Source organism: Gobius niger (assembly GCF_951799975.1).
Source record: "Gobius niger genome assembly, chromosome: 4".
NCBI classification, from domain to species: Eukaryota; Metazoa; Chordata; class Actinopteri; order Gobiiformes; family Gobiidae; genus Gobius; species Gobius niger.
This window is the reverse complement of record NC_136855.1, coordinates 23,782,862-23,800,385: the sequence shown is the minus strand read 5'-3', so window position 1 is coordinate 23,800,385 and position 17,524 is coordinate 23,782,862. Positions and strand designations below refer to the sequence as shown.

Sequence of the window (17,524 nt, the reverse complement as noted above, 5' to 3'; positions counted from 1 at the left end):
TAAATAGAGAAAAGAGGGAAATAGAAATTGTCATGAAGTACAAAAAATAAACGGTTTATTGTCAACTAAAGAAACAAGCATTTCTACAAAATGGTGCAAAAAAAGTATCGGTGTCATCAACAACTAGTGGTCAAAGTGGTCACGTGAAGCATTATCAATGAGCCATCCAAATTCTTAGGATTACACTCAGTCCATTACTCCAGAGCGTGCATACACATGACAGTGATTGACTATTTTGAGCTCTTTTAAAAGCGCAGTACATGGTGTATTCAAATGCACAAGCCCCATATGGCACAGATAACCCGTGATAAACCAACTCCACTTGATAATTGATGGCAACATGTTCTCGGTGTATAGCACTTTTCCTTTGTTGACCTGCAACCCAATAAGTAGGATAGACACTGATCAACCGACATGTGTCCTGCTATGGAAATATGCTATCTATGGACAGAAATACATTTTCAAAACCAAGTGACTGCATAGTATCACTTCATGAAGATCAATAAGGCAAGACAGTAATTTACTCAGTCTCAACGTAAAATAGCAAATCTTGCAAACACAATTTTGTTACACAATTGCTTACACACAAATAATATGGTTGTCAATTTGCATATTTGTAGAAATATGTCATTGTGCCTTTATATATGTCATTGTGCCTTTTATAAAGGCAAAACATTTGCTATTTTTTTCTGAAATCAATAAATTTATTGTTTGTCTTATATAGACACTTAAATTGAACACTTCTTTACACAATGTTGAAGAGAATAAAAATGACATTTAACAATTTTCAAATTTACTGTATGTGTAAAATGTAACATGGAAAAGATGAAGTATGTGAAGCTTTACATCTAAATAGATTTATGTATGAAAAAGGTTTCAACAGTTTAACCATATCTCTCGTTCTATTGGCTTGGTATTCATAGGCAATAGGTGATTATGTTAGCGCATCGGAGGCTAGTGGTCTATTCACCCTCTCTTACTACATTTTAAATACACACATTTTCTAATCTATATAATAGAGAAACTCATTGAGACACACACTGTATATTAAGGCATCACTCTGGATTACCACACATTAGTGTGGAGGACTGATAAGGACAAGCAATTCTGAACTGGACTTGATCGAGTCACAAGTAAGCGGAACTAAGTGTAAAGTATTAAGGCTGAACAGAACTCCATTCACCATACGTTTATGCTCAACTAGTGTTTATATTAATCATCACTGGCTTCACTGTAAGAGGTTGTTTACCTTTTGGCACAAAGCAATGTTTTGAGGAAAAGATAAAACAAGGCATCAATAGATGAATTAAAATATTATTAAATAATTAAAATAATATCGAAATATGCAAATGGGGAGATTACAGTGGAGGAGATAAAGTGAACATTGTAAAAAAAATAAAACAACCCCTTTCTACAATTTCAAATGTAGTCTTGGCCATATAGGAAAGATAATTTAATGTTGGAAAAAAAAAATGTTAATCATAAATTGTAAAGACAATGACGTCTTTATTTTCAAAGAAGCAGTAATGTTGTCTTCCCTTTCAACTGCATCCGTAATACACTCACCCAATTATATCCCTTAGATGGGGTTTTAAATCATAGGCACTTTTCAGTGTGAGTTTTTAGATAAAGTGCTACTCTTTGGGACCTGGGTCCATTCGGAAGAAATCTCTTACAGAAGCTTTGAAATTGTGAGAGGGTCTTAAAGGGAATCAGTGCAGACGCTAAACATGTACAACATCTAATTTCAAGGCCCGTTCAAGTCTGAACACCAGACCATTTTCCTTTACTACTGTATGTCATTAAATGAAAACTCAGTTCTTCTTACTTGCTTTTCTCTGCATTCAATTCTTGAAGACGGTCCTCCATTGGTTTCGCAAAGCAGCTTCATGTTTTTAATTGTAAAATCCTACATTTTAGTTGAGCAGTAGCAGTTTTCATTTCATTGGCACAATACCTGCTTGAATAAAAAAATGATTCAAGACAGTTCAGTCAGGTGCAGCGCTCAGCCCTTGAATGGCTTACTACAGGGCTGTGTCAAACACTTCCTGCTGTATTAAAGGGGTGGGGCCAGGAGCCGGAACCAGGGGTGGTATGAATGCAGAGGCGTGCGGCTGGTGCCACACAGAGTTATTAAGTGAAGAAGTTATAGATGCCGTTGAAAGGCATGACACTACGGGGGTCTGTCCTTTTAGCTGCTCTCGGACCTCCTGTTCCAGACAAGGTGGTACTATAAGCTGGTCCTCTGGGTCCTGCTGTGCCGGGGCTGTAAAGTAACCAGACTTCTTCTTGGGGGCCTCCAGTGCCACTTCAATGATGTTATGACTATCCTCGGGTGCAACAACGGAACCATTACACAGTTTCTTTCCAAAAAAGCAGGATGTGGAAGGGGACCTTTTGAGGTCTGCAATTTCTCTCCCACAAACAGCCATTAGGCAGCCGTTTGTCGCGGATACTACAACACTGTTCTGATTACACATTTTATCATTCTTCTCTAAATGCTCGAAGCTGTCTGGAGCACCAGAACGTAACTGGAAAGCACAACAGTGAATGTCTACTTCAACTTCCAACTTGCTGCCGTTTGAGATTACACCCTGAACTGGAGTCTCGTCATCACTATCTAAGTTGTTGACTGACTGATGATTAGAGAAAGCAGTGCATGATGGCTGCCTCTGCAAGATAGCAGGGAGCTGGTTAGTTGATCCTGGCACCATGATTCCACACAGAACAGTGGCAGGGTGAATACTGCACCTCCTCTCAGAGCGTAGGGCTGACAAGGATGCATGCTCATCAGATGTAGCAGGCCCTGTCTCGCTGCCCACCTCTGAAGATGACATCTCACAGTTTGACTCTGACACAACACTGCTGCACAAAGTGAGTGGCTCTGAGGGTCCTGGCGGTACAGGCACAGATGGGGACTTTGGCGGAGGTCCTTGCTGTGGTTCAGTAATGGAGATGGGGGGATCACACGTACAGCTGTCCTCGGTGATGTGTAGAGATACCACCAAAGCACCAATATTGTCTTTGCAACCATAACTCTGAGCAAGGGAGCAAAGTTTCTTAGCAGCAGCACATGGATCTCTTACAGCTTGCACAGTACAGACAGCCTCCTGGTAAGAGACCCGTTCAAAGAGAGCACGATTCCCCAGGATCAAAAACTCATCCTGGGAACAAAGTGGTACTGTGCGCACATAGGGCTTAGGCAGAACCCAAGGAGACAAATACGAGCAGCCAAGCAAGCGAGAGCAGCATGTCACACCGCTTACTTTGTTGTCCTGCAGAAAGACAGAAATGGTACATCCATTCATTTTAGTGCCATTGTAGTAAGTTGATTTTGTATTAAAAAATTAAACTTTACATGTCCATTACCTCCGTAATAATGGCTTTACTTTTTTTAATTCTCTCCATTTCCTCAGTGCAGTTCTCCAAGCTGTAGACCTTGGATAGTATTACAGGTCGCCCATTGCGGCAAAGTACAGCCTGGCAGGTCCCAACATTGGCCACAGTGAGGCTGAAGTAGCCCCCTGGATCGGCAGGTTCATGGTGGATGTAACATAACAAGGCAGAGGCGCCAAGCTTCTGACCAGCCATGCCGAGTTTTCTGTCTCGTACAACACAAACCAATTGTTTAAATAAGAAGAAGCAAGTTAATAATGCAATTTTTTGTGATGTTTATTTTTACCTGTGAGATGTAACAAATGTGTTGGACATATACACAGTGTCAACATTCGAGTGTTGCAGTTCTTCACAGAGCACATCTCCCATAGTGCACTGCAGCAAGCGAGGCACTTCCTCATTACGGTCTCCATCAAAGACACCATAACATGCATCTACACTGTCTCCAAGTTGATATAATGCCAGGACAGACACACACAACCTGTGAAAGAAAAACAACAACATTGCTTTCTGTCAGAATAGTTCATGTAACTGCTCAGTTAATTTGAAGATGATGCTTCCTGGTCTCATTTTTGACGCTACAATCCTTATAAAGATGTAGTAGTGGCCAAATAATGTATTTAAATCATTTAATACCATGCAATGCTTACTTGTTCCTTTGCCCACGAGTTTCTGAAAATCCATGATTCCACAAGGAAGTGGTGCTCTGTGATTCTGCTGTTGTGGTACTCTTATGGTCTATTTGTAGAGTTGTAATATGGCTAAAAGGGAAGACATTGTTTGTTGCAAGAAAATGTGCTAACTACAAAGAAGTCACCTTAATTAAATATACAAAAACGTTCTGTGGCTGACCTGAAGAGGTTGAGGGTTTTGTGCTCAAGCGTCAGGCTGCTGTTGCCCGTTAGGTCGAGTTCTTGTAGTGTGGGGGGCAAAGACTCGGGCAGCTGAATCTCAGTCAGTTCATTACAACTCAAGTCAACAAGCTGTATGAGCGCAAAACACAAGACACGTAGGGTCATACAACCCAGTCATATGTTCAATTAGATCACTGCATTTCATCAGTCTAACCTTTATCTCTGGTAGGCTGAGTATTTCCGGGAAGACATTAATATGGTTGGAGTGTGCTATAAGGGTATGTAGTTTCTTAGAACTGGATACAGTCGATGGAATCATCTTCAGTTTGTTGCCACTTAGGTTTAGCTCCTCCAACAACTCCAGCTTGCTTAACTTACTACATTGAAGAAAAAAAAAACAATTCAGTAAATACTGTATTTACTTTGCACTCAAATATCCCGACTATCAACTACAAACCTGGCTGGGAAGGACAGGAGCTGATTGTATGCGATATGAAGCACCCGCAGGTTCTGGTGACCCACTAATGCGGCACCACAGTCCTCGTTTAGATTGTTCCCTGTTAGGTACAACTCCTGGAGAGTGCTGAGGCTCTCTTCTGATTGGCTACAGGGAGGAAGACTTTCCAAGGCATTGGCTGATAGATTCAGGTATTTGAGACTTTCAAGAAAGATAGAATATATTAAAATTAGTCAGTGTGATTAATTTTGTAGGCATTGATATCTGACAAGAAAAGCTATGTTAATGCATTGGATAACCTGGCTCATCGACTTCGACAATTCTTTAACAATTAAGATACTATTAAATCATTAATTCTCGTAAAGCAAAAACCACTGGTTCAACTCAACATGACAGGCAGTAATGTCCATTAGAGTGCTTGAAATACTAATGGGTGTTAAGTGATATACCACAGGAAATAGGAAGCAGCTTCAGCTCCAGTTACAGCTCCGAACCATCCAGTGACTGAGACAATAGAACCGTCTGTTTCTTAGCTCAGCATTTACATAGCAGTTTACATGAATAAAACTTGGTCTTGAAGCGGATGAACTATGCTTACTTTAAGGCTTTACAGAAGAGAGTCTCTGGGAGCATGCTGAGCTTGTTGTGCTGAAGATCCAGAGCTTCCAGAGGGACGTGATCTAGTAGGTCAGGCACTCTCTGCAAGTGATTATTTCCCACCAGCAATTTCCTCAAACTTAAACTGCTCAGCAGCCTGTTGGAGACAAAGAAATAAAATAAATCATAAAGACAGAAAAAAAAAAAAGTACTCCATTATTGTAAAATATGATTACACAGGCACTAAGAGTAATGAATGTCTGGTACAGTACGGAATTCTTTATATAAATCCATAATAGACTGACAAAGGTCATTTCACCTAGTAGGAAGCTCAGACAGGAGGTTATCCGCTACATCCACCATTTCAATTTTCCTGCAGTCACACACCCAGTCAGGAAGGTACTCCAAAAGGTTCCTCAACACACAGAGACAGAAACAATCATATAATCATAATCCCAATGTAATATTTAGATAATTATTTGTACACTGGAACTCACTGTGATAGGTCCAAGTGTGTTAGCAGATTAGGGACAGGGTAAATGCTTACTGATGTAAGGCCTGCCAATAAATAACAAGGATAAAAAACATCTTCCATTTGTAAAATAAAAATATTTACATAAAATTGACTTACGGTTGCTGTTAGCATTTAGCGTTCGCAATGTAAACCCACTGAGGGTGAGCATCCCCAGCTGATTGCGCTGGCAGTGCAAGATCTCCAGGTTGGACACAGAACTCAGGTCTAAGGAGGTCAAAAGATTGTCCCTGAAGTCCAACTGAGTTACTTGGCTCACAGCCTCTAGGTTATCACTTTTCACACAGCGTAATCCATTCAAACTGTATCAAAGAAGAAACAGTGCTCAAGAAACAGGCCCCCATTTGACATATCTACCATGACAACAGTGGTTTGCCTTTAAAAACACTGCTCAGCTAATGTGCCATCTATAACATCCGTTTTAGATGATGCAGTTCCTCATGCATAATACATTTAACTTGCTGCTTAGATACTTTAAGAAAGATAAATTGACAAACTATACTTTTTGTAATGGCATACAGTGTCCTCTTACCGGAGATCTATGTTTTTCAGATGATTTATTCTGATCAATGTACACAGTTCCAGACTCTCCACTCTGTTACCAGCCATGGCCAGTTTGTCAACACCACTCAGTCTTTCCAACACAGCAGGAATTTGAGAGAAACTGTTAAAGGAGAGTCCCAGGCAGTTGAGCTGGGATAGGCCACCCATCTCCTCAGGCAGAGAGTCCAGATGATTTCCATCCAAAAGCAGCGTCTGTAGGCTGTCCAATAACAAAGAAAAAATACAAATATATATTGATAATACTGCCTTTTGATATGCTCAGTGATATATATGTTTTAAAAGTTGTGTAGTACATTGTATGTTTTTAGTGGCAGGGGAAACAGAAGCACCCGGGGGAAACTTACACACGGGAAGAGCATGCAAGCTCAATACAGAAAAGCCCCACTTGACCCCGGCCCTTGTTAATGTGAGACGAGAGTGCTAGCCACTGCACCATCGTGCCGTACAAACTCTTTTAACCATTACTAGATGTTTTCTTTTATATGACTGGCTAAGTGAATGTCAGTTGATCACACCTTGAGAGATTGCCTATCTGTGAAGGAATAATTTGAAGATTGTTGCAGGAGAGGTTGAGCTCGTTTAGAGTGAGGACGTCACACACACATTCAGGAAACACGCCGAGACGGTTGTGAGACAAGTTCAAAGTTTTCAGCTGCGAAAATCTAAAGATAGAGAAATCTTATGTTAACAATAGTTCAAACATCAGTCCAGCGTAGATGGAAAATAAATATTTTAGCATGAATGAAATAAATAAATTGTTAGTAGGCTTAGAGTATGAGTTTGATGGAGTAGAATTACCTGGGAAGATTAATCAGGCTGCCAGGCCCTTCGAGGCTCATGAAGTTGTGTCGGAGGTTAAGGTGGGTAATGTCCTGGCTGTAAAAGAGGTATTCAGATACCGTCTCCAGGCTGTAGCAGGATAGGTCCACCAGACTCACTGTCTGGGAGACCACCTTAACATTAAAACAGACATGCACATACAGTAAGTGTGACTGACAAAGGACTGACATCATTTAATTTCTAATCTACCAATGTTCTGAAGAATATCTGTTTTTTCAATCCTTTTTATTAAAAACAATGGTAACGCTTTACAATAAGGGTACAATGTACCCGGTACATAAATAAATTAGATGAATTAATCATGACTTCATGCGTGACTTCATCATGTACTAACATGAGTTCATGAGTATTCATGAATACTCATGAATTAACACAATTAATTAAGATAATTAACTCATTAATGATCATGTAATTAATCATGATCATGATGAATTCTGTGTAAAGAACAAACAAATGGGGACAAGGACCAAGCTTTGTACAAACCTGCAAAATCAAATTCATCATTAGCTCATCGTGAAATGTGCCCCTTCATATATTAAAATGTATCCTGCACAGGTTTGTCCTTTGAGACTCAATGGGCCTGATTGTGTGTCAAAATGCAGACTATAGCGTAACATTTTGCACTAAGGAGGAGCGCGCTTTATGATCTTGCCACTCAGACTTTTTAAGGGAGAAGTAGTGGGGTGGAGACACCTTTATCCTCCAACCAGACTCCGTGATTGGGAGAGGGGTTGTGGGGGGTGAACATGTGCATATGTTTTGTTTCGTGTTCACGCCAAGCGGGACGATCCGCACCACAGCGGACGCTGTTGCTCTTTCTCTCTCAAGACATTAACATCGTTTAGCTCACAAAGTTTTTCGTTTGACCTGTGAGAGCCTATCATGCTTAAGCAAGAACAGGCAGCACAATGTAAACGAGGAAATAAATGTCAGTGGTGCTCCCATCAGAGCAGTCACCTCCTCTTGTGACGCCCCCTCACAAGTGGCGAAACAGCAAAGCACATAGCTCCGCCACTCAGAAAATAATTCGCCAAGAGCCTGCGCCCCTCTGTGCACCAGCACAAGATCTGGCCCAATGTCTCATTTGCAAGAGACCTGTTTCAAATATATCAATAATAAACTTAACTAAAGCGTTTGATAACTTACTAAATATAAAGCTACATGTTAAGAGAGCAATTACAAACAAACGAGAGCTAAAACTAACATTCAAGACTTTTTAAAAAGAAAAGAAAAGTATGCTGCATAGTTTTGCTTTCAAAGCATCATATTTGCATAATTTCATTAATGTGGGTGGTTTGAAACTATGTATTCTGCTGGTGTTATAGGCTGAAAATGAATCAGACCTTCAGAAAATGTTGAATATTGATCACTCCTGGTGACCCAAGCGTTGTCAAAAAGTTGTTATTCATGATCATTAATGAGTTGATTGCTTTAATTAACTGTTCATTTATAAGTATTTTTATGGACTCATTAAGAACTATGCATTAATTATGTACCCTTATTATAAAGCGTTACCAACACGGTAAAAGAAAAAATATTGCAAGAACAATTTGTTACTGTTAATTACTGTTATTAAATGTATTGTGTGTGCAACAAATACAATTATATATGCAATACAGGAACTAAAATGACTGCATTTACTCACCTTTGATGCCTTTCGATGCCAGCGCTGGTAGTCTGCCAGTGTGTCAAAGTTAACATAGTATGTCTGTGCCTGTGAGCCAGCAGAGCTAAACATCAGACAATGGGACCTTCTCTTCACCTCCTCCACCTATAAACAAACAAATCCCAGAGCACTTCATTATTTCTGTGGTTAACCTTATTAAGTTCTCCATTCATATACATTGGAAAAATACAACTGGACAGAGTTTTTGCAGACAGATTTTTCAAAAGTAAAGATACTCATTCCAATACATGTTAATGTTCAGCAGCTCATGTGTAAGATATGTTTATGCTTCAAAAGAGATCTGCAGCTGCAAAGTTCACAGAGAGTCTTGATAGCATAGAGAATAATACAATGTTTTAACTATTAATGTGTCATTTTAATACAGTTCTAATTCTCTCACCTTTCCCCCGATCAGAGGCATAATGTGCATCTTCCCCGTCAGACAGTCCTTCACTGAGGCCACAATCAAACACGTGCCACACAGAATGACTTGTCTCTCTGCCCATTTGTGCAACTGCGTCTTTCCCTTCCTCACACTGAACACACCTTTGAGCAGGGAGCGCTCTTGTTGGTCTGCATTCACTGGACACTCTGAAGAAAAACAGAATAGAAGATTTATAGACAACTTTCCAGAGTTACTATCCAAAGAACAGAGATGAACACTTTTCCAGAAACTAATCTTAAAACAACACTTTGGATCACCACTCACCAATGATCTCAGTATAAATGAGGTACATTTCAACTAACTTGCAACTACAACACAGTATTGTGTCCCCAAAACATATATATATATATTTACATTGAGTACTGTAGGAATTCCACATCATTAATATCCAATTAATTTAGTGCGTATATGACACTCTGTGACCGTGTTGCTATGACACACCACCAGGCAACACCAAAAGTAAGAGCTTAAGACAATGAAAATAAACAAAATCTAACCATTTCAAAGAGCATCAAATTGTACTAAAGTTTAACATTACTCAATTAAAGTTAAAGAAAAGTAAACTTTGCACAACATAGCCCTATTAATCATATCAAAAACTACAAATGTATGTAGTCGAAAAATAAACAACAAATCACAGCACGGTGAACTGTTAGAGCTTGTGCTTCACAGCAAGAAGGTCCCGGGTTGGACGGGGCCTTTCTGTGTGGAGTTTGCATGTTCTCCCCGTGTCTGCGTAGGTTTCCTCCGGGTACTCCGGTTTCCCCTACCGCTAAAAACATGTACAATAGGCCAGGATGAATGAGAGTGTGTTTGAGAGTGCGCCTTTGGTGGACAACGAATGGAAATTAGCTCAAGGTTAGAATCCGGCGTGTTTACATGTATGCATGTTCCCGCACTGTCCCAACCAAATAAACCAATAAATGTATTCATTTGTTTCCTCCTTTCCACCCGTGCATTTCTACCTTCAAAAAAGTAGAAAAAAACAAACTAGAAATTCTGCAATGCCTGAGGCCATTGCATGCGTCTGCAATGACTGAATATTAAAGTAAATTTAGCGTTAACGATCTCCATGGAAACATGACCTTAGCACATGACCTGCTCTGGACCAGGTTTAGTTTCCAGCTTAGATATGAAGAGAGAATCCTCTGCTTTGTCACCAAAACTCTGTGGTGTTCGGAGGGTGGTGAGGAGCAGAGAGGGAAGAGGAGGAAGCACCTTAAGCAACGGAAAGAGTGAATGGGTGAGTGGTTCCTTGATGAAAAGTGCTTTGAGTGCCTAAAGCAGGTAGAAAAGCGCGACATAAATGTGACCATTTACCATTTCTCTTTCTCTGTTTTACCTTGTCTTTCTACTGTCTCCCTTTCCTCTTTTCCTCCCTTATTTATTTTTTTCTCCCTTTTCCCCCTGTCTCTCTTCTGTCTCTCTCTGTCCTCCCCTCTCTCCACTCCTGTCCTCTCTCTTCTTTCCTGAAGACCATCTCGTGTTACATCCGCAGACCTTCTCTCGCCCGCCGACAGAGCCTGTAGTCGTCCTTGTCCTTGTGCAGAACCTGTGTCTCCTCATTTCTGAACATGGTGACACTCCTCAGATGTGACTCTAACACCTAACCTCTCCTCTCCACAACAAGGACGAGAGAAGGAACTATTTCGATTAATTGTGAAATGAACTGACAAATAAAATCTTTGAACTTTTTTTTATCTATCTCCATGACGCTATAGTTTCTTATCAGCCAAACAGAGCACTTGGCTCAAAAAGCAGGGCTACTAGTGATTGCTCAGCCTCCAAAATCACTGTAGGATGTAGAGCCTTTAGCTACCAAGCTAGGCTCAAGAATAAGATAATGGTCAAGCCAGATAGGTAACGCTCTAACCCACAGCCTTGCTTTAGGCTGTGGGTTTTTGACTGGACGTTCTTCCATGGTGTGGGCCCTGTCTGCAGAGGGACTCCCATGTGCCCTGGGTCTGTCTATAGGCTGTCTGTCCATGGGAGTGGATCTCTCTTTCTGCGGTTCTCCCTGAGGTTTCTCTTTTCTCCTACTGGGGTTTTGAGTTGTTCTTTGCTGTGTAGGAGGGTTTAAAGACGGGGGACGTCCCTGAGGCTCGCCACCATCTGCTGCTGACACTTATTTGGACATAAACTCTGTTGCACATTATTATGTTGCCGTGACACATTTGCCTGAACATTACATTACTTTGTTTGTTTTTTTGTTTTATTGTCTTGATGCAACCCTGTGAGGGAACTCCTGTTGTGATATTGGGCTATACAAAACAATTGATTGATTGACTGACAATTCGATTGACTGTCCTGGCAAGGGCCTCAATTAATTTCTTGATATCATAAAACAGGGTTTCAAAATACTGCACACAGTTGATGAATATATGCAAGATGGATACAAACATGGAATGAGTCTGTTCCATTTTCACAAGCTCTTTTTGTACCACAACCTAATATATCCGTCATGAGTTTAGTGATAGATTGTGATATTCAGATGAACTGTGTCAGTGTCTCTGTCGTGATTGGCCTCTTAGCGCTGACTTCTGTTTCATATGAATGTGCACAGAGAAAGGTTCACTAAACCGACTGATAAAGCACTTTGTAGAACCATTTATCCAAAAGCTCCATGTCTGGGTTTGTCATCCCGGTTAGAGCAACAAATCCAGGTTCAGTAGTATAACCCTACGCACTGACTCATGACCATAGACAATAATCACTTACGACAAGTGTTTTTTTTTTGAAATGTTGAAATGACTGAAAAGGATTTGAAATAAAAAACCTCGAGTATCAGAGTCCACGGCTTATCTCACTATGTCGCTTGTAGACTTCTGTGTACAAGTAACATGGATTTCTCAAGCTGGGAATGCATGAACCGCTGAGGAACCAGTAGAATTTACAGTCTTAAGGGAAGTTTAAGATCGCACTAGTAAGAGCCGAACTAAAATGGGTGAATTTCTACAGAACTACAACATAGACAATATATTGTCTATTTAACCAATAGTCAGTATTTCACTTGTCGGCCAGTTAGTTGCCAGGGAAACATGTTTACGATCACAAACTTCACTTCGCATTCACATTCAACGCACTGCTTTGGGAAAATGTTTGGCGCTTCAGTTATATTTCACAAATGACATTCAAATTGCCACGTTATGGTAGAGGTGCATTGTATTTGTCCTTAGTGCTAAAAAAAAATACTGACTATTGTCCAACATTACAAAACACACAACACAGTATTTTCTTGATTCTTCACAGGCTTCGCTACCCATGGTGCTGCTTTATGTTCACATATTCATGAACCAGATTACATCCATCTTGTTACATTTGATTACAATAAACCCAGCATCCACAGTGCTTTTCTTTTTTTTTTTGAAAGATAGCAAAACGCTGGTAGCAACAGGTTATAATTTATTCATTTATTTTATAATAATTTCTGGAAGAATTGCAAACTCTTTCTTTGAGTATTAAAGGTTCCCTTAATAGATTGTGACGCCGCTCTGTTAAATTAGAAAGACAGACAATTGAGTTAATACAGAAAATGAGGCTGGGGCGGTTCCTGTCTTATTGTGATATAAGCAGCAGGTGGGACATTTCCAGACGAAAACGTTATGCCAGATGGAGCAAAGCCAGAACCTGAGGGCTTCTTTCTCTACTTTACAGCTGCATTAAAATGTACCACAGAAACACTATGCCTCAGCAAACAGTTTTTACAACCGTCATTTTGGCGATGCAATGTCTCGACACCACTGGTATGTGCACTTAACTCACTACAAAAAGGTCATTGGTTCAATTCCTGGGCAGTGTGGGGCTTCCCAGTGGATGTTTCAAAGTGCCTATACAAGTAGTCTGAGCAAATGTTGATACTAATACACCAAACTCGAAAAACAAGAAAAACCTCAATTTCAAGACCACGGTAAACAATGACTACATTCACATAAACAGTGAACTCCTGTCTCTTTCGTACAACTTAATAAGAAATACGGTACATTAATGGCATCAGTATTTGAGATGTCTACCCCCTGTATTACTCTTTGCTGTCAGCAAAAGGGAGTGTGTCTGTGTGGGCTGGTGGGTAATGAAAGTTGGAGATGAGTTTACAGAACAAATAAGCATGTGGTGCAGTTTAATAAATCACCTACCGCATTGCACTTTGAAACAGTTCAGTGGCTACAAAAAGAATAAGGCCATAAAACTGCCCGAGAGACCTAACTCACACAGTGCACAGTGGCACAAAGACAGTGGTCAGTAAAGATACAATGCAATATAAAAAAATACACATCACATGCACAATACAAACCATACAAAGTAAAATAAAAACATTTGTGACAATAAAACCAAACTGATCTTAAAGCTACCCTCAGCTATTTCATTTTGCCGGACTGGAATGGTTGCATTCCCACATTGTGCCACCTTCGAAACAGCGAGCAAATTTTGTCCCGCCGAACCAGACAAGTGCGGCACCTCGCCTCACAGTGCACCCCCCAACACAGCCCTCACTCTCACCTGCCCCTGCACCATGTAATCATAAAGCGAGATTCACTACTGACACCTACTGACATAAATAAATTCCAGGAGTATAGCTGAGGGTAGCTTTAGCCCACAGCATCTCGTTCAACTCCAAAAATGACTTGTTTAATTACTGTGCTCTAAACGCAAGCGCCCAACAGTGTACACCATACCCAAAAGTACCATACAACTGCCTCCCAACCGAACAAACCTGCTATGTTTTAATCAAACTAATTACAGCAAGCTTAAGCACACCGAGTCCTCTTTTTTACCTATACCTTGAATCCAATGACATGGAGATCAACAGTCCTGAAGGGTCCCAGTGGGATTTTAATCAGCTACGTATGTGCTAACTACTTTTTTTATACATTTCACGTAAATCTTGTAATTCAAATTGTGCGTTTTGTCTGTAATTACCACATAGCTGGTTACCCTCTTTCATGCCTTTAAACTCTTAATATTATTACTTTTGAAATCATTGACAAAAATGAACAGGATGTTTACCTCCTGAACAGAGTGAGTGAACGGGCCTGAGCACCATCTCTTTCAAATTATTCCATATTTTTGGACGGCACACAGACAAACAGAATCTTTGTCCTCGAGGCATAAAGGCAGAAACTAGTTTGTTTTATGCGAAAACGTGCATCGACATGATAATAAAGGTTTAATAGTGGCTTATTCAAAACTCACTTACAAATGTTTTGTGATTAACACCATAAACTAGTACCAATAATAGCAAATGATCAAAAATCAAAACACATCAAGGTGACCCAAGACAAGGTGATGGATGTAATGATGGAAAGGAAAGCTGTGAACAGGACTCACCACTGTAAAAACGAATCAAACAGCTGAGATCTGAGTTGGCAGCTTCCTGTTGTATCCGTGCCGGGTCTGAGTATCCCATAGCTGTCAAGTATTCATAAACCATCTGGAGAGGCCGTTCGGAGGAGTCCAGCCTCCTGGTCACAAAATTAAGATACCAATAATTACACAAGTTGAAACACTTCTACACAACATAGATTTTAAATATTTTTAAGGGAGCAGGGTTGAGGAAACACAGTATTAAAATATGAAAATAGTGATAATATTGGCTATTCACATTTTTCAAAAGTTGCCCTTGCAGGTACAACAAGATGAAACAATCACAGCACTTTCATGCTTCACAAACCATGAATTGACTCAGAGACAGAGAATAAGACTCGACTAACACCATACAGATTACTCAGTCAATACATCCCTGAAAAGAGAGAGAAAGTTTGCCCGACTCAAACCTGAGCTTAGTCCACTCTCATGTCTAATCTTTCTGATAACAGTACTGAAAACACTTTATTTTTCACCTATGATCAAAGGATCATTGTTAGAGTATTAAAAGCCGCTCTTACCTGACTAAATCTCCATGTAGCTGAACATAAAGTGCCTTTCCTCCGCGTTGTGTGCACAGCTCCTGGACAGTGGTGTTGGTGGTACAGAGCACCAACTGCAGGTCGTTTTGAGGTGTGGATGAGCTCTGTGCTCCGGAGGCAGATGGCTGTGTGTCCACTGATCCTCCATACAAACACACACAGCCCCGCTGTGTGTCCCCTTTGAGCCACTCCCGCTCACGAGATCCAAACCTGCTCTTTTTTGTTACACAGCTACGACTCCCATTTCTTATCACATTGGGCTGCAAACCACAAATCAGTGTATAAATATTACACGTGTTAACTGTACTTTGGATATGGTCCTACAACTGCTTCACAAATACTTGATGACTTATCAGTAAGCCTACATAATAAAAATGTTTTATATCCATCTGGACTGGAATTCTGAACTCTGAGATCGCTTAATCAGGTCATAAAAATGTGATATTATTGGGTAAATAAATTGAAAATGCACTGTGTACAACAAACTACATAGCAACAGTAGCACAGTAAGAATATCACATCCTCTATATAAGGCGAAACATATCGTCCAATTGCCCAATAACAGGGTCTGAAACCGAGTGGCAGTTTTATCTGGGTGAAAAACCCAGTCAGTCACAAAGTCAGTATTCTCAATTTACATAGCAAGCTTTCCCTCACTGCCATCAGAACACAAATGCAAGTGTGATCAGCTCAAATACTGACTGACTGCACCATTACACTAATCAAGTAGAGATTATGCAAATCTACAAAGGTAAATATTTATTTTTGTCTTTTTGATTTCCAGTCTTTAATAAAGAGATGGCTGTTAGATAAAGTTTCACTGTCACTCACTACATGGTATGTTGAAATGTGATACGTACCCTATACTATAGAAGGGAAATCTGATTTATATTTATCATAGGTCCAAGAAAATCATGCAGGCTCATTAGGCTGTGTATTTGATGGTAATGCTGCAAGCCTTTTGATTGTCTCTGACAAGTATCATCTTGACCTATAGCACACATTTATTGCTGAATTTAAACCCCCCAACAGATCAATCATCAAGAGCACGTAAATCACAGTAGGCCATATCTTAGCTGTGTTACATAATAAACTAGGCCTACAATTCAGTTCTCATAGGCTATTTCAACATGGTACAATGATAAACAATCAAAACGTAGCTTGTTTATAAGACTACAGGCTACAGTTAAATCACTTTGCCCTTGCTGCGTCGGCCAATGCACCATCAAAACTACAGTAATGATCATGACCTGCCTTTAGCACTCGTATTCCAGAGGCATTGCGAGTGCCCGGTCCACTGCGGCTGCCACGACCCGCCGTCTGACCGAGCCCGATCTGACGGACCACCTTATTCGGCTGCCTGTCAAAGCAAGCCCCGCTATCTCCGACATCACCTACGCGCTCCGTGCCCACTTGGTTAATCGATGCCACAGCCGCGTCTGAATTATGATCCTCGTCCTTCATCGCCATGTCAGTGTCCATTTCCTATCAACAGCCACAGAGGACAGGGAAAAGCATCGTCCAGCCACCCGACAACTAAATTCCCACGGAGGCAAACACGCATCATGTGTCGGTGCGACGACGCCATATCCAGAACCCAGACTGGCCGCGCGCGGCGCTGTCAGAGGAGGCAGGCCTGCGCGAGGAACTGATCAATAAACATCACATGGGCGGGTGGAGCATGGTGGAGGCGTTTTATTCAGCGGACAACACCCCCCTTTTTCTTTTCTTTTTTTTACGGAAGCGAAGGTTAATCGCTGACATCATAAAACAGCTCCCATTGATTTTTCCCTTAGCAGACTGGGCCAACGGTTCCCGCGTGTTGCCTACGTTACCGAGGCGGTTTTAGTAAAGGGCTAACTGATGAAATGGGAGCAGGTTAGTAGGTAAAACATCATATACTTGTATATTTTTTTGAGTTGGCCTAGTATTACGAGGTGAAGCGTGCTTTCTAACCTCTTACCACCCGCTTTACCAAGCCCATTTTCTCCCCGTTCGGCTTTACCCAAACCTAAGGCTTCTTCACCTGGGAGTTTACGGCCTATTGTGTACGCCTCATTTGAAAGCTAATCCCTGAAGCTCTTTCCTTGTCACATTTTATGTCATTGTTCGTGGAGTTTTCATCGCGTTTTCATGGCTTTACACTAAAAAGTTACATGCGGCCAAAGCGCTACAAAAAAGGAACGAGAACGTGACAAAAAAAATGCAAAACAAAACAAACAAAATCGATTAAAACAAAACAAGGAAGAAGCTTAGATGAGTTTTGTAGG

The 17,524-nt window shown here is 40.7% G+C and overlaps 1 protein-coding gene across 1 annotated transcript; it reads right to left on the bottom strand.

The window, feature by feature from the left end:
* Nucleotides 1-755: 755 nt before the first annotated feature.
* On the bottom strand, nucleotides 756-16,931 carry phlpp2 (PH domain and leucine rich repeat protein phosphatase 2). The gene is made up of 19 exons (XM_079554560.1): nucleotides 16,509-16,931; nucleotides 15,234-15,514; nucleotides 14,677-14,810; nucleotides 9,307-9,497; nucleotides 8,886-9,011; nucleotides 7,199-7,353; nucleotides 6,916-7,062; nucleotides 6,369-6,599; nucleotides 5,936-6,138; nucleotides 5,802-5,862; nucleotides 5,624-5,719; nucleotides 5,306-5,461; nucleotides 4,708-4,908; nucleotides 4,465-4,627; nucleotides 4,249-4,379; nucleotides 4,047-4,157; nucleotides 3,683-3,877; nucleotides 3,370-3,601; nucleotides 756-3,275 (listed from the first exon to the last, which is right to left on the bottom strand). The coding sequence occupies exons 1-19, from the start codon at nucleotides 16,734-16,736 to the stop codon at nucleotides 2,025-2,027; spliced, it is 4,293 nt and encodes a 1,430-aa protein (XP_079410686.1). The 5' UTR covers nucleotides 16,737-16,931; the 3' UTR covers nucleotides 756-2,024.
* Between the last annotated feature and the right edge of the window lie 593 nt (nucleotides 16,932-17,524).